Raw genomic sequence first — 18127 nt, 5'->3', positions numbered from 1 at the left:
AACCAGTGTAAAAAAGCGACAGAGACATGGCTCAGTGGCAGAGTGCCTAGTAAAAGCCAGGCCCTGAATTCAAATCTTAGTACTGCTAAAAAAATTATACTGCCTTTTCACATGGACAAAAAAAATAAAATAAAAAATATATATCTCAAGATGTTAAAATATGCTTGTGTTTCTCTAGTTTGAGAGAATTTATTTATTTATTTATTTATTTTTGGTCTGTCATGGGACTTGAACTCTGGGCCTGGGTGCTGTCCCTCAGCTCTTCAGCTCAAGGCGAGTGCTCTACCACTTGAGCCACAGTGCCACTTCCGTTTTTTTTTTTTTGTCGGTCACAGGGCTTGAACTTTGGGCCTGGGCACTGTCCCTGCGCTTTTCAGCTCAAGGCGAGTGTTCTACCACTTGAGCAACAGCGCCACTTCTGGTTTTCTGAGTGTTTATTGGAGATAAGAGTCTCACGGCCTTTCTTGCCTGGGCTGGCTTTGAACTGAGATACTCAGATCTCAGCCTCCTGAATAGCTAGGATTATAGGCATGAGACACCGGCACCCAGCCTCTAGTTTAAGACTGACTTATCACTGGATACCAATGTGGTTCTGGTGCCTACATTCATTGAATCGAGAACAAACTTAAGTATGAAGTTTAAAGAATAAGAAAATATGTGGATATATTTGATTAGTTTGTGCAACATCAGGAAAAAGCAACTATAAAAAGAATTACAAAAGGTTTTACAGACTTATATAGTAAAATACAAAAGGAAAGGTGAGGGAAGAGAAGTCCTTTTCAATATGTCCTATTATTGCAATTCTTTTGATATGAAAAAAAATTCACACTGAAGGATGAAAACATAAGAACACAGTTACTTATGTTAAGAACTATCTTTCCAGTAGAAACTGGATGAAAATTTGCAACTAGAATGAATATAATTAAAACTGTCAACTTTATTAAAAATAGCAATATTTCAATCCACTTAAATAAGATTCAGATACTTTTAATCTTAAGATATTATAAAATTCCTGGAAATAATGTTCTTTTAGAATATTAAAGCATATGAAAAGAGCCATTAATATATGCAAAAAGAGTTACTTTAATAAAACTCTAAATTTCTTTGATCAAAGCCAAAACCAAATCTTACTATAGCATTCTTAGCTTATAAATTTCAAGAATCTTTTACAGCATTTAGGGATTGAAGTCGAGTTCAATGGTAGAGTACTTTCCTAACACATGCAAGGTACTGGGGCTTGATCCTTAGCAGCACACAGAAAAATAAACAGAACTCTTTCATGACATTTAAATGGATATTATTCACAAGGACTATAGAAAAGTAGATTACATCAACTTTTATTTGATTTTATTCAGTTTTACTAGGTAATTCTAGGAGTGCCAAAAGCAAAGATTACAAGTAACTAAAACATTTGATTCAATGTTCAGGAGTAAAACTTTTATAACAGTATAAATACGAAAGCCAAACAATTTATATGAATGATCAGATAAAATCAATGGAATTTTAGCTACCACTAGCTACATTTCTTTTCATTTACTCAGTATGGAAAAAAGTTATGATTTTAAGGTTACATGTGACCTAAGTTTCTCACAGATTTATTTTACATGTTTTTGTATAAAAATTTAATATGCTGCCAGGCACCAGTGACTAATGCCTGTAATCCTAGCAACTCAAGAGGCTGAGATCTGAGGATCATAAGGTTCAAAGCCAGCCCGGGCAGGAAAGTCCTTCCTGCCCGTGAGACTCTTATCTCCAATAAACCACTCAGAAAACCAGAAGTGGCGCTGTGGCTCAAGTGGTAGAGTGCTTGCCTTGAGCTGAAGAGCTGAGGTATAGCACTCAGGCCTAGAATTCAAGCCCCATGAACGACCAAAAAAAAAAAAAAAATATATATATATATATACATAGATAGATAGATATAGATAGATAGTTTCTATATCTATCTATATATATATCATGTTCACCTTCATAAATATCTTAATTATTACTAAAATGAAAAACAGATTACCAGAAGTTGGAGATTTGCAGCGATCCTCTGGGACAACAGTCCCTTCACTAATATCGCAAAGACCTGCTAAAAAAATAAGAACAAAGATCAAATCACACTACACATATTTATGTAAGTGAAGGAGGTATCCACTAACATTTTACTATTGTCCACATAAAAAACCCAGGCCGATGAATGGACTATTGGTACTGATGCTCTGATGCTAAAATAGCTCAAGCTAACAAAATAATAGTAAGTTAAACAAATTAAAACATGGTTTAGAAACAGGATTTCCAAGTGAGAAAATTTGTTATTATCAAAGGACATTAAACATAATGCAAGACTTGTTTAAAAGACTTGGAGAGTTCTTGAATTTTCAGGGAAGAGTAAGTGCTTGCTACAAAGTTTGATAATTTTCTCATCACAAGGGTCCTTAATCCAAACCTCAAAGTGATTTTCTCTAAATATATCTTAAACAACACTGGTTCTGTTTGTTTTATTAATTATAGTGATTTTACATAGAAATATGAAGTATGTATTACTTGTAATTGAGTATATGGTAGGTATTCAATAAATATTGGTTGAAAAAAATGAATATATGTGAAAACATTTCAAGTACATATCTAATCCATCTACTCTTACTGCCAGAATCATTTCAACAAATGTTTCTAGCAGTAGAGCTATTCAGGTGCTTTCCAAATTCTTTAGTAGTTTAATCCATAGCAGCAAATTAGGAAGACAGTATTAGCTTCATCTGACAGAAGAAACTGAAGAAGGCTAAAAATTAAATTACATCTGGAAACCACTGGTGGAAAGTACACAGTATACAAAGTTTTACTTAAAAAATAACCTGCGTTAAAAATGAAGAGGAATTTCTACTTCAACAGAAACATAATTTTAAGTGTATCACACCTATCACACTACTGTATTCAGCAGTTTGTCACATTTAATACAAATTTAGTTGTAGTCAAAAGTAAGAAAACTACTACCCAAGTGCCAACAATGCTCCAGTCACACAGCTAGGCAGCCTCATGTGATGCTTCATTTGGTGGTCACACTAACTTGATGAAGAAGAGATCATGTCCACTTCACAAATGGGGAGGCAAAGCCCCAGAATATCTCCCTAGTATCATAGATTTAAGACCAGCATAGAAACTATAGTTTCAAATCTATAAATAACTTTTTGAATCTACTTTAGCTATAGAATGCAGTAATTACCATTTAAATAGGGCTGATTTTGATAAGTTTACCATTTCTTTTAGCTAAGAATCTGAATTTATGTTTTAAAATACTCAACATACAGAGCTATGTGTTATTCAATACAAGATATCCATTAACAAATTAAAATGCCATGCTTCAATAAGGCTGTATTTACAAACCCAGGCTGTGAGCCAGATTTGGTCCACAGATAGTACAGTATTATGCTAACTCAAGGTTTAATCAGTCTGTAATCATCAAAGCAAACTAGGTATTGAGATTGCTGCCAACTGTCTGGTTCAGAATTATGTAATTTTAAAAATCAAATATGTTATAAACTCCAAGAAATACTATGTCAGTATTCATAAACCACTAATGTATTTATGAGATTACAAAAGTCAAATTGATTTTGCTCATGAAACTTACAGTAGTGAGATTCTGCTACTATCTGTCAATCTTTATTTTCTATGTGCACACAGGCATAAAAGACGTATCAACTCATTCTAAAATTGTGACTACTTTGTATCAACTGATTAGTAAAATATTTGACCTCTATCCATTTAGGATACCTTCTAAATTCGTAAATTGCTAGGCACCAGTAGCAGCCCTTTCTATAGTTTTGATTATTCATAGTCTAAGAATGTTACATGGAAAATTTGACAAATGATTCATGAATTTTAAATTAGGAACCGTTCTGAGTAGAGTGGTGAAACCTTTCTCATTGTCCTACACAAGATGTAATCATTATATCAGCACAATATAAAAACTGACTCAGTAGCTGTCTCATCTGGATCTATTATCAAATTACAGCAGCAGGTATAACCCAAGCAATTGACAGGAGTAGTGATGCTGGTATAAATAAAAGCCACAAGGTAGTTCTTTTAAGCTCATCTCATATCCTCAAAAGAAAAAATAAGAGGCTACATACAAACTTTTACTATAGTGCATTATAACAGTATTGTTCATTTTATCACAAGTTCCTGTTTATAGTCTTTCTGTACTTAATTTCTAAAGTAAATTTCATCAAAGATGTGCACATACAGGGTTGGGAACATTCCATGGTTTCAGACACTCACTAAAGGTTTTGGAAGACATCTCCTGCAGGGAGGAGCTGCAGTGTTATATTTTCTATTTCTCATAATACACTACATACACACAGAAAAATTTAACACATCTTTCTGGGTGTCACAGTATATCTCCTTTTCTACTTTACTGAAAACATTGAAGACTTCAAAATAATCGCAATTATGATTTTAAAATCTCATCTGCATAACAGTTTACTCATAGCCTTTGAAAAAAACTTTCCTAAAAATCTAGATATAGATTTCTGTAGCCTATTTCCTTTTTAAGTTGTTAACTTCCAAGAGCAAGCAGTTTTCTCAGAAGTCTTATTTCAAGCTCTCTAACACTTATGTTTCAGAATTATAGCTAGATTAGAAACTTCTTTTGTTTTGCCAATCACTTTCTTTCTTTCTTTCTTTCTTTTTTGTTGGTCGTGGGGCTTGAACTCTGGGCCTGAGCGCTGTCCCTCAGCTCTTCAGCTCAAGGCGAGCGTTCTACCACTTGAGCTACAGTGTCACTTCCGGTTTTCTGGTGGTTTATTGGAGATAACAGTTTTGCAGACTTTCCTGCCCGGGCTGGCTTTGAACTGCAATCCTCAGATCTCAGCCTCCTGAGTAGCTAGGATTACAGGCGTGAGCACCAGCGCCCGGCTTTGCCATTCACTTTCTGAGTGAAAAAGCGAACAACAAAACAAGACCTCTATAATCTAAAGTTTACTTTCAGTAGAAACAAGAATTATAGCAGTTAAATGGTAGTTCTAGAATTCCCATTATAAAAACATAGGCTATATTTTAGTCATCAACTGTAATAAAATACAGCTAATAACACTCAAGTGTAAATACTTATAAAAATAAATGCATAAGTGACACTAGATTTATAGTGAAAATTCATTACTATCTATTAAGCAGTAAAAAAATTCTCCATTAAGACTGATTAAGAAAGATTTTATGAACACTTGATAGTTATGCTATATCTCAGAAATATATCTAAAAACATATACCCATTAGCAAGACTACCATTTATCAGTGCAATTAAATAATTTACTATGAACTATCTTACAATTAATTTTATTTGGAAAAAAAAGTATCTAGACCCAAGGCTCAAATATTCTTAATGTTATTTTAGAGCATACTTCACAACTTTTCAGTGCTGGGACTGAACGCAGGGCTTGGCATGTGAGGCAAGCTCTGTCTATCTTCAGCCCTAAGTCTTCTAGTATTTACTTAAGAAACCCTAAATATTAAAATATTAAGGCACAGTAACAATGGGCAAACACTTTAATAAGAAAAACTCAAAACAGTTCTTCATTTAACATCTAATTCATCAACATACAATGAAGCAAATAATAATGCAAAAATATTATGGCATTCAACACAAGACTAAAATACAATGCCATGAAATTTAAAAAAAAATTAATTGCATGGTAAATTGGTCTCTATTCTTAGATAAAATAGCCATTAAATTATTAGCAATTTAAGTTAGCTACTATAAAGTATACAGGAAAAAGCAATTAGTCAATTTTAAATTTTAAAATTGTTTACAATTTTACAAAAGCCTGAAGTTTTTGTGCTTATCTGCTATAATAATGTCCTAATGCTAATATTACTTTCTTTGTCTTAGGAAAAATTGAGTAGAAGCACAGCACTTTTATAGCTGCTTTCAGCTGGATGCTGGTGGCTCATGGCTGAGACGTGAGGATCAAGCTTTGAAGCCAGTCTGGGCAGAAAAGGCCACAAGACTCATCTCCAGTTAACCACTAGGAAGCTGGAAGTGGAGCTGTGGTTCAAGTGGTAGGTAAATCATTAGCAATGACAGCAAAAGTTGAGTGAGAGTGCAAGAACCTCAGTTCAAGCTGTGGTATTGGCAAACACACACAAGAAAGAGAATCCAGGGGCTGGGAGGTGGCTCAGTGGAAGAGCACTTGCCTTGCATGCCAGAGGCCCTGGGTTCAATTCCTCAACACCACATAAGCAAAAAGAAAAAAGCCGGAAGGGGCGCTGTGGCTCAAGTGTAGAGCGTTAGCTTTGAGATGAAGAGCTGAGGGATAGTGCCCAGGCCCAGAGTTCAGGCCCCACAACCGGACCCCCCAAAAAATTAAAAAACAAAAAAGAAAAAAAAGAAAGAGAATCCAGTGCCAACGTCTCAAACCTATAATCCTAGCTACTTAAGAAGCTCAAATCTGAGATTCCTGTTTGAAGCCAAAGACCAGAAAAGTTCTTGAGATTTTTTATCTCTAATTAACACACTTCTGGCTAGAAGTGGAAGTGTGGCTTAAGTGGTAAACAGCCAGTCTTAAGCGAAATAAGCCAATCAAGTGTTAGGCCTTGAGTTCAAGCCCCAGTACCAGAGCAGAAAGAATAAAAATAGATGTTTTCACATTCATGTTATGAAACAAATTTAAGTAATGAGTATAGTATTTTAGATATAAAATATTTTAGCTAATATACTGTTAAAATTAATGAAGGAAAAACAATGATTTCCAAAGAACAAATATGTCAAGACATGAATGACTTACTTAAGGAAGAACGAAGCTTTTTCACAGACCCAGAATATAAGCTAGAAAGGCCGCACATGCAAGAAGTCACATTCAGCATACCTTAGGTGAAGCAATGAAAAGGGAAAGGAAACAAAGGAGACAGAGATACTAGAATGCTGGTATAGTAATCTCTGCAGAAGATATTACATGACAAATGATCAGACTCACAAATAAAAACGTAAAACAAACTTTGAAAAGAAAATTTCAATTGTCAAGCCAAAATGACAGGAAAGTCTATAGTATCCCTTTTTTTTCTTGTCTCACATGTTAATAACCAGTAGAACTAACTACTAATATATTACTAGGGCCAACTGAAATAAATTTCACATAAGAACTTTTGTATTTTTCGTGCTCCTGTGTATCAACCCCAGGGCCTTACAGATGCTAGGCAAGCATTCTAATACTAAGCTACAGACCTTGAGCTCTGAGAATGTTAACTCAGAGAGAGTGAGTGGTAGACTCACTCATTTTCCAATCATTTTCAAAAGCACAGTGGTAGTCTGCAAATGAGTCAAATATCACCAACAGGGCTCTCCTCATTCTTGGTGGAAGGGTAGGCCTCAGGAAAACTGAAACCACATGCCAGCAATAGTTCTCATCAATATGGCCTGTTGCTATGTAATGTGAATCATGACACAAAAGATATGTAAGAAGAAATGGACAAATATCTAACTATACATATATGCCCTATGAGGTGTTAATAAAAACGAATTACCTAGCAAACACAAAAATTGCTAGAATTTTAAATGAACCTGGGCTTACACGGAATCAAATCTAAGAATGTAACATCTACATAACACATTTATGATCTTTTTTGCTTCCACATTAAAAAAATGTTAATGATTTCTGAATCACATAATTGAAACAATGAAGTTATTATTCTCACAGAGACCAAATAATATAAAGAACACAACTTTAAAATTAAATGTTGTATAATATTGAGACAAGTATTCCTGCCATTATAAGTTGGCTGAAGAATCTGACACTATAATTCTTTGTTGACATTAAATAAAATCCTGGAACATTAAAACAGAAGCAAAAACCAAAATTACAAAACAAAAATGAGATTCATATCTGTTGATAATGTTTGACTGTTTATATTTAAAATAAGATAAGCTACTTATCTAGTGGAATCATTTGTATTTACAAAAGTAAGTCAGCATTTATAGAAATCCTAATGCTCAGCTGTTTTCTGATTTTACCTCCAGAAGGTTGTCGAGATTTACGAGGAGACCGAGGTTCTCTGCGGTAAGGATCATTTGAGCCATATAACTCGATAGTTCCCAGGTTGAGTAAGACTGTTTTCTGCAGGTAGTCAACCATAGCAATACCATTGCAGTTGCCAAAAACCACACTGAAAATAGAAAAAAGTAAAACATTTACCACAAATGACCTAAGAGAATGTAACATAGTCCTTATGGTTAAAGAAAGAAGCATGACAAGTCTTTCAGAAAAATCTTTGAAAACTAAAGACAGACAGGGAAATGGAGATTACATCTGTCTCTCATGAAGCTATTAAATCTTCTGTATACATTAAATATCTAACATCAATAAATAGTTATTACCACATAAATTGACACATAAGTTGAAACTTGATTAAAGGTATGAATCTCCTACAGAAAGCAATGAAGTATATATTCTTGTGCCTTGAGCACCTTAGAGGAAGACAGCCCCCTCTAAGTAGGAAAATAAGGAATTATACAGTGGAGGAAGTTTTATAATGCTGATTGTCAGGAATAAAAAAGTGTAAGTCTTGGAAAACATCATCTGGAGTATTCAAAATACCTTCTCAATTATGGGTCAGCAATGACACATTAATTTACTGTAAGTAAAGATTATTTTTTCAAGATCTCTTAAGACAGAAGTTGAAAGCTAATACATACAAAGGAGTATTATGAGTAGTAAAAGAGGCAAAGTTGTTTGAATAACTTGAAAACTATATGAGTATCTAAACAGCAAAACCTTCAATTCTGATTATGTAACACTGGCAATGAATTTAAATTTTAAAAATGAATGGAAAGCAAACAAAGCACAACTCTTAGCCAATGAGTTCTGAAATCAATTGACCTTCAATTTCATTTTGTGGGGCTTGAACTCAAGGTGGGCTTGGGCACTGAGCAATTTTACTCAAGGCTAGCACTCTACCACTTTGAGCCACAGCTCCACTTCTAGTTTTTAAGTGAGTAGTTGGAGAAGGGCGTCTCAAAGGGACTTTTCTTCCCAGGCTGGCTTCCAACCATGATCTTCAGATCTTAGCCTCCTGAGTAACTTGGATTACAGGTGTGAGCACCAGTGCCTGGCTTCATTTTGAAATTTTCTACTATTCTGTTTTCTTTATTGTTTGGGGGAAATAAAAATTTAAAGACACAGTCATATGATTTTACATTATAAAGCAGCAGATAAAAGATATCAGAATAGATTATCTCAGACTGTAACAGTCTCTACTGCATGAACTGCAGGAGAGAGAGCAGGTAGAGACAGCTATCAAGAAAAAGATCCATTTATCTACCGAGGGGCATCTGGGTTGGTTCCATATCTTAGCTATGGTAAATAATGCTGCAATAAACATAGTTGTGCTGGTAGCTTTAGTATGATCTTGTTTGTGATCATTTGGGTAAATGCCCAAAATTGGGATTGCTGGGTCATAGGGGAGCTCTATGTGGAGTCTTTTGAGGAATGTGGTATATATAAACAATGGAATTCTATGCCTCCATCAGAAAGAATGATATTGCCCCATTTGTTAGGAAATGGAAAGACTTGGAAAAAATTATATTAAGTGAAGTAAGCCAGGCCCAAAGAAACATAGGCCCCATGGTTTCTCTTATTTGCAATAACTAGTATATGTCTGAGATAAGCAGAAAAGGTCAGATAAGTTGATGTTAGGTGAAATGAACCCCAAGATAAGTATTCAAATGTTTTTTCTTTCATGTGATTGTTTCTAACATATTTATAAGATGATTTCTTTGTTGCTTTGTATGTCATTCCCCCATGGAATAACCCCTGCTTTCACTATATTTGATGTTGGTATAATTTGTGGAGGGGAAGGGAAAAAACAAATTGTTTAAATAGGGATACAGGTGGGCCCTTTGCAACAATGAGATGTACAAATCGTTATGTTGGAAAAACGAACTTTACAACTTTGGCGGGTGGGGGAGGTGGTTGGGGGGGGAGGAGATGGGAAGGGATAGGAAGGGGAAACAAAGGAGGAGGCAACAATGTTTGATAAGAAATGTACTCATTATCTGGCCCATGTAATTGTAACTCCTCTGTGTGGTATTTTCACAATAAAAAAAAAAAAAAAGAAAAGAAAAAGACAGAGTTTCTAAGGTTACACCCAGGAGAATAGGAACCAGCACTTGATAACCAGTGCTGGGAAGGAACATTGTGTATGTAGTACTGAAGACTGCAGTCTTTATTTCTGGAGTAAGAAAACACAAGAAAAGCCTTATGTAAGTAACAAAAATCATGTATTACATACTTGAAGGCAAACATTACTACTTAAAGCAAATAAAGTTATTGTATAAAATAATACTTTGGTGCATGACTGCTGACTTTGTACTTTCTACAAGTTGAACAAATGACATAGTTACAGATCAGTTATTTACAGAATCATTTTGTAACACTGTTTTCCAGGTCCATGCTGTTAAGACTTTCATGACCTTTTTTTCTGGGCAGATATCCCAGAGAGGATATACTGACTTTAAAAGTTTATTTCAAATACTTCATTTAGTTATTAATAAATACTTTATGAGTCTGTGAGATATTTTATCAGGAAGCAGTATAGATATACCCATAATAAATTATTCAGAAATTATGTTCCAAATGTTATGCTCCAAAGTGTTAAATTTAATTTGAATTTTAAGTCATAGATAGTGGATGGAGTACTACAGAGATCGAGAAGAACACCTAACACTTACAGTCCATAGGAAGAATTGACTGCCAGACTGGTGATTTGTTGTGGTGGTTCTCCACCCACCCATACCAACTGAATAACTAGTTCTGTCTGATAGCCTGGAGACTGTTTAAGTGGTGAATTTTTAACTCTGAAAAAGAGAAAACATGTTACCTTTTAAAATCATTTTCAATAAACAGATTATCTTATAGAAAGCTATGTATAAATGTTATAGCAATAAGTCAAGCATATAATAATTTTATATTAAAAAAAAGCTACACTAGGGCTGGGAAGGCTTGTCCTGCATGCATGAGGCCCTGGGTTCGACTCCTCAGCACCACATAAGCAGAAAAGCCGGAAGTGGCGCTATGGCTCATGGCAGAGCGCTAGCTTTGAGCTGAAGCTCTGAGAAATAGCACCCAGGCCCAGAGTTCAGACCACAGACTAACAACAACAACAAAACCACTACATTAGACTTACAGGTAAAAAAATCAGAATCCTGTCCTCTAAAAACATTTTGTGGTTGGAAAGACTAAAATTTACATGAAGATGTAATTGTATATAAAAAGTTGTATATAAAAGAAGGCAGTAATAGAGAAGAATGAAGAAATTGGAAGAGGGTTGGGAATAGTGGCTCACTGTAATCCCAGGTACTTGGACGGCTGAAGGTAAGAGGATGAGGATGGGTGAAAATGTGAGACAATATACAGAGCTACTTTTAATACTCTGGTCCAAAGGAAGTAGGTTGAACACAGGTAGAGTAGAAGAGGAAAAGTCAGAATGAGTCTATGGCAATAAGTCTATGATCATAAATAAGTGAAACATATACATTGAAGATATTAGAACAAAGAGACAATTTTAAGAGAACATGTAGCTAAGTTTGAGGTGATGCTAGGAACTGTAAATGGGACTACTCAGTATGTTCTTAAATGTGTTCCTCAACTTCACAAGTAACGTACAAGGTCAGACTAAAATCTGCGATAAACATGTTAGCAAGGAGGAGTGAGGAAGGGATTTACTTATGAAAGCATGAGAATTCCCAAAGAATACTTAGTAATATCTATCTCACTCGTATCATCAAACTGCAAGTGGAAATTGGAAAAAAATAGGCAAGGACATGTTCAGATTACTTAAGTTGGTTCTTCTATAGTGAGGAAGACCATAATTCCTCACCTTTTGGTGTATATTTACTAGGTAAAAAGAGTAGGTTGTAAAGACTTGAGGGAAAAGTAAATTGGTGAAATGCCTACCAACTACTAAGCTATCTGAACACAGTTGTGGTTGCACAAGGCAGTAGCTAACACACTCATAACTATATTCTAGTTCAGGTAGAATTTGATTCTAGTGGGATAATACACACTCACAAGCTGCAGTTATTGATCTCAGTAATTAAAAATAATGACACCAGGTGACAGTGGCTCATGCCTGTAATCCTAGTTACTGAGGAAGCTGGAGAGAAGCTGAGACCTGGAAGATCAAGCTTCAAATCCAGCCTGGGAAGAAAAAATCTGTGAGACTTCATCTCCAAAATAACAGCAAGGCTGGAGGCATAGTACAAGCAGTAGAGCAACAGTTGAGCAAGTCAGCCAAGCAAGTGTGAGCCCCCAAGTTTAAAAAAAACATCAGTTTTATTCAACAAAAAGAGTAAGAGCTCTATCATTTTTTTTTCTAGCTCTTGTTACTGAGTGGCCTATTGTAACAGAACACTTATTGAAAAGTGGTAAGCTTTTTAAAAAAATATACATCCATCACAGATAAGAAATGTCCTCTGAAACAATAAATAAAAATAAGTCCATGACCAATAACACTCAAAGCAACTTTAACAGTTGCTCTTGGTTCCTGCTATTCTCCTTGTTTGTACAGTCAAAAAAAAAATGGAAGAAAGGTCATTCTAAGAAAAAACAAGGGGCTGGGAAGGTGGCTCAGTGGTAGAGCGCTTGCCTTGCATGCCTGAGGCCCTGGGTTTGATTCCTCAGCACCACATAAGCAAAAAGAAAAAAGCCGGAAGTGGCACTGTGGCTTAAGTGATAGAGTGCTAGCCTTGAGCTTAAGAGCTGAGGGACAGCACCCAGGCCCATAGTTCAGGCCCCACGACCGGACCCAAAAAAAAAAAAAGAAAAAACAAGGACGAAGACTCACCTTTGGGCCTACTTGTAACTTCTACCTAGGAGATCAAAGTAAGAAATCTTATCACTCTGGTTTAATAATAGTGCTTCTATTTTCTCTGACCTAGCTCATTGAGAAAAAGTAAAGTATTTTTCAGCAGAAAAAATGATTGTATGGTTCTGATTCCTGGATCTAAAGCCATGAACATTTGGAGGCAAAAGAAATCACAAAGCTCCAATTGAAGTATTCTAATTCTGTTGAAGATGATAATGCATACTTACATGGAACTGCTGAATTATTAAAATGCTACTTAACATAGTTACTAAAATGAGTCATGTCGAAAACGAGCTTTACAATGTTGGTGGGGGAGGGAAAGCGGGGAGGATTGGGTGGGGGGGTGGGAGGGGAGGCTGGGAAGGGATGTGAAGGGTAAACAAAGGAGGAGGCTGCAATGCTTGATAAGAAATGTATGCATTAACCTGCCCATGTAATTGTAACCCCTCTGTACAGTGTGTTCACAAAAAATAAAAATAAAAAGAAAAAAAAAAACTTTCAAAGATAAACTATAATTTAGAGGTTTATCAAAATTAACAAGAGCTGGAAAAAGTGCATCAAAATCATATGAAAAGGCACTGATGGAGCTTTGTCAAATTTGAAAAACAAAAGAGGAAAATGAAAATTCTGTACTTCTAAGTCTCATTCTAGCTAAATATATACTAGAACTGTAGCTAAAAGGAGGTATGTTTCTTTGCATGAGATAGAGGAGGGTGGGAGAAGAGGAAAGGAAAGACAAGACAGCATGACACAAGACAAGACATATCTGGAGCTTGGTTGTGTACAGTGCAGGAGCTAAAAAAATATACAAATATCCTTGTTTCCCTTTGTCAAATGTCCTATCAGGGCAAAATTATTCCCAGCTAGGAACTACTGGCATGTTTTGGCAAATGTGTAAAGAACTTTTGTAACATACTTTTAAAATGATGGTGATATTTTTTAGGTCTATGTGGCTCATCTTTCATGCTATTGGCATTCCTTATGGCAATCGTTAAACCAATGGAGAGAATCAGCAGTGCAAAGCTTGATTCTTTAAATTCAAGCAATTTCTTTCTTATTTTACCACCCTCCTTACTTTGAAAGTACTACTGCATGTCTTCACTTCCAATGGGAAGAAAAGTCTCCCACTTAAGGAAAATGGAAGACAGGAACTACTTGGTGGCTTGAATGTGTAAAATCGCCAAGATGCAGTGTGGCAGTAAAAGTTAAACTGATGCAATATTCCCTCAAGTTCATTTTAGAACAATGCTCTTAGGAAAAAATAACCTATCAACAACAAAGCCTACAAAATGAAAATGCCCAGTGCCCCTATGAAAAAGCCTGGGTCCAATCCTAAATTGGTACAGCAGAAACAGCAGCATTATGCCTCTGCCTACCTGCCATTTTCCTTAAATGGTGTTCTAATAAATCTTTGTCTTCCTATTCTGTCTCAGTAAATTCTTTTGCCAATGAGGACTCCAAAAATCGATGAAATTTTGGTGGCATGTACAGGGAGACTTGAAAGAATTCCTTCCTTTTCAAATCAAGACTTCTGGTAGTAGTGCACTCAGAGTTTAAGAGACAACTGTGAGTCTCTGCCCATGGTGACTCCCTCATAAAACCCAAAACCTTCCTCCTGTCAAGTGTCTGGATCCCATTGCCCTTAGGTATGAAGTCATTCATCCGAGACTTACATAGATTCTACTTCCTCTATGTTGTGGGTCTCTGGACAGGGTAACTCTATGGTGAAACTCACATCTTCTTACATTCAGTTCACAAAAGTTAAGGGTCTGCCTGTTCTCTCCATTTCCAGCATCCACTTCCAGCACAGCAAAGAACACTACTTCTCTCCTAATATTTTGACTTATACATCTTTTTATAGACTCTTCTGGTCACATCATCTTTGCCCTGCAGAAGGATTTATTTCTGCACTGTGGAATAAATCTTGGTGTCAGTGCTAAGTCACCCTTGTCTAGTTAGGTCTGGTCAGGACTTGCACATTGACTTTAGTTTTTTGGATCCTTGCAACCCTGTAAGTAGCAAAACAGACCTACAGGAGGGATGTTCAATGTGTCTGGCCCTGTTCTCTGAAACTGACAATTCCCTGGATCTTCTAGATGATCCCCTGCAATCTGCACCACCTATATGATCCAAACCAGCTTCCAGCTCTCCGACTTCCACTACCTCAAAGGCATCTAGCCTCAGAGCAGCCTTCCTTCTCCCAGTTCCACAGAGGCACTTGCCCTTCTTGTAAGTCTTTTTCTTTCCAGTTCCTCCTGGTCATTTAGATAACCCCAGTATTCTATCTCCTTCATATATCAGGTTGGAAAATAATTTAATGTCTACATTTAAAACTCCAGAGGGAGAGGGTGACATTGTCCAAAAAGAAATGTACTCTTTACCTGGCTCATGTAACTGTAACCCCTTTGTACATCATCTTTATAATAATAAAAATAAAACTCTAAAGAGAGTTTGTGGATCCTCTCCTGAATTTTAAAACTGTATTTTCTCAAGAAAGCAAACATATATCCTTTCTTTTCTGCTCTGAAAAACTCTCATACTGACTCTACTACTGGTACCTGAATAGACTTTGCCCGATTAAAAACTGTTAATAATAGTAGTCTTTAGACTATGTTCTTATTTGTAACAAGGAAAAAAGATAAATAAACTTACTGTACTCCATGAAAGCCCAGCTTAAGACCATTCCCTCTTTTTTGTGTCAGGACTGGGGCTTGAATTCAAGGCCTCATGCTCTCACTTGGCTTTGGCACTCATAGCTGGCACTCTACTATTGAGCCATACTCCCAGTCAGCAATGTTGATGGTTAGCTGGAGATGAAGTGTTGAGACTATTTCTGCACAGGCTGGCTTCTAACCCTGATCCTTAGAACTCAGTCTCCTGAGTTGCTACAATTAGGGGTGTGAGACACTGGTGTCCAGCTAAGATCATTCCTTAAATCTCACAAAAGAGTCTAGACTGGCACTGATTCCCACCTGACCTATCATTTCCCTCCAATATGAGACCAGACCAAAAGGGTTTGAAAGACTTGGGACAAAGTTCATCCTGGAGATAAGGAATCATTCAAAAACCAAGAGCTAGAAAAAAGTTGTTCAAACCAAAAGGAATAGTGTCAGAGTCCAAAGGGAGTCCCTTGTGCCTTCCAAAGTATCTTCAGCCAAGACTTTGTAATTTCATAAGAATAGTTATATGACAGCAAAGCCATGTCTGCTTACTTTTCGGCTGGATATGGAGTTGTACCACAGCCATTCTATTTTTGGCATTTCTAGATCTGCAAACAACCTGGATACTTATCCTTTTATATGGGCATCTGTAACCCTTAAAAACAGGAGTATCCAACTCAGACCTCTGCCACAGGCTCCAGAATTATTTCAGTTATAGGGTCAGAGACTGAAAAGATATCTCTTCTGTCCTGATTTTTGTTTCTCTTATTATCCTGACGACAAATTCTTTTACCAAACTGTGGCTCCAAAACTCCATGACACCCACCATTCTCATATATGATCACAAAGTCATCCTGGATTTCTTCAACAATTTTAACTCTTCATTTATTGCTTAATTTAACCATTCAAGATTTTACTTGAACAGAAAAGAAGAACAGGAAAATTTCATCCAATTTTCTCAGTTTAAAAACAAGATAGATATAAATCTAAAATACTACATTAAAAGGTTTTAAATAAAGACTATAACATTGCTAGAAGGAGGTGAAAAATAAAATAAGAAGATGGAGTTTAATTTAAAGGCTGAAAAATAAAGAATATTCAGAGTGGTCTACATATAAAGCTACACATAAATCCAGACTAAAAACATGGGTGGACTTAGAAGACTGAGCAACATGTATAGAAATAATCCCTTGAGAAAAAGCTTACTATTTTAAGGGTATTAAATGGAACCATCATTTCTCTTATACTATAAAAAAGTAAGTTGTATTAAACACAGCAGAACAGAGGAAAAGTCATTCTCATGTCATTTATTCCAATGTAAGACAATTTTACCATAGATTTATAAGTGCTTAAAACTTATCTAAAAAGATCAATGTGAAACAGTTCTATTTCTTTTATAACTTACTTTAAGCAAGGAACATTGTCACGAAGCCCATCAGATGAACTGCTACTGGTGGATGGATGAGACTGAGGGGGAATGGGTTGTGGATTGGAACCTCCTACAGGCGTCGACAAGGGTGGTGGCTGCTCACTCTCTGGAGTTTCCACATCATTTATTTCATACAACAATCGAACCTCAAGCATCTGTCATAAAAGTAATTACTATAGTCATCTTATCTTCCTAAAGATAAAAATTTAGCATGGGACTGGGAAGGTGGCTCAGTGGTAGAGCGCTTGCCCTGCATGCATGAGGCCCTGGGTTCGATTCCTCAGCACCCCATAAGCAGAAAAAAAAAAAAAAGCTGGAAGTGGTACTATGGCTCAAGTGGTAGCGTGCTAGCCTTGAGCTGAAGAGCTGAGGGACAGAGCCCAAGCCCAGAGTTCAGGCACCACAACCGGACCCAAAAAAAAAAAGAAAAGAAAAATTTATCATGATTTCTAGAGTTAAAAGCAAAAAGTTTCTGATTCAGCTTTTTAAAAAATAAAGCATAAATTAAAAAAATAAAGCATAAAGGATTTTACAATTTAAAGAACACTATATTAGCAAATACACATACTAGTGTTAGTTTTTCTTAAATACATAATATACTTAACAACTGAAATATCCACTTCACATATATTCCTCAAATACTATTTTTCTTTCTGTTTTATTAGCATACATTATTTATACAAGGAGGATTTCAGGGTGATATTTCCACACTAGTATGCATATTTTTATAAAAGATATAATATAAATATGAAGATATTTACAAAATACTAGGAAAAAAACAATTGACAAATTAAAAAATATCAGACTGTTGACATGGAAAGCAATTTAAAAGACTAATAATACCAGAAAGACTTCAGTAACAAAATACTAGGAAAAAACAATTGACAAATTAAAAAATATCAGACTGTTGACATGGAAAGCAATTTGAAAGACTAATAATACCGGAATGACTTCAGTAATCACTTCCTGTTTGCTGAATCTATAAATAATGACATGAGCTGAAACTCCAGCTATGCACAGCATTCTACTCTCTGGGCACCAGGAGATGATCTGAATGGCATACGGATCTTCATCAACAATGTCTGTGCTTGGTTTGTCTTCTTTATTTCTTGACTTTTCAAATACTTTAGATGTTTTTAATTTATATAGTACTTGTAAAGTTACTGGAAAAAAGATGATATCCTGTTATACATTTTACTACAAA

At 35.7% G+C, this 18127-nt stretch overlaps 1 protein-coding gene across 5 annotated transcripts in view; it reads right to left on the bottom strand.

The window, feature by feature from the left end:
• Stxbp5 (syntaxin binding protein 5) overlaps positions 1-18127 on the bottom strand; it is a 104306-nt gene that overhangs the window by 27472 nt on the left and 58707 nt on the right. For 3 of the 5 annotated variants that reach the window (XM_042686654.1, XM_042688033.1, XM_042688703.1), the window contains exons 15-19: positions 17866-18086; positions 16900-17078; positions 10700-10825; positions 7985-8136; positions 2009-2074 (exon numbers count right to left, since the gene is read on the bottom strand). In XM_042686654.1, the coding sequence (XP_042542588.1) occupies positions 2009-2074; positions 7985-8136; positions 10700-10825; positions 16900-17078; positions 17866-18086 (744 nt within the window). The remainder of the gene's footprint in view (positions 1-2008; positions 2075-7984; positions 8137-10699; positions 10826-16899; positions 17079-17865; positions 18087-18127) is intronic. The other 2 variants (XM_042687228.1, XM_042689410.1) reach the window with 1 other exon arrangement.

The sequence above is a fragment of the Dipodomys spectabilis genome, unplaced genomic scaffold, assembly GCF_019054845.1.
Source record: "Dipodomys spectabilis isolate Male_0828 unplaced genomic scaffold, ASM1905484v1 ptg000001l, whole genome shotgun sequence".
Classification (NCBI taxonomy): domain Eukaryota; kingdom Metazoa; phylum Chordata; class Mammalia; order Rodentia; family Heteromyidae; genus Dipodomys; species Dipodomys spectabilis.
The sequence above is the reverse complement of the archived record's forward strand: the minus strand, read 5'-3'. Positions and strand labels throughout refer to the sequence as shown.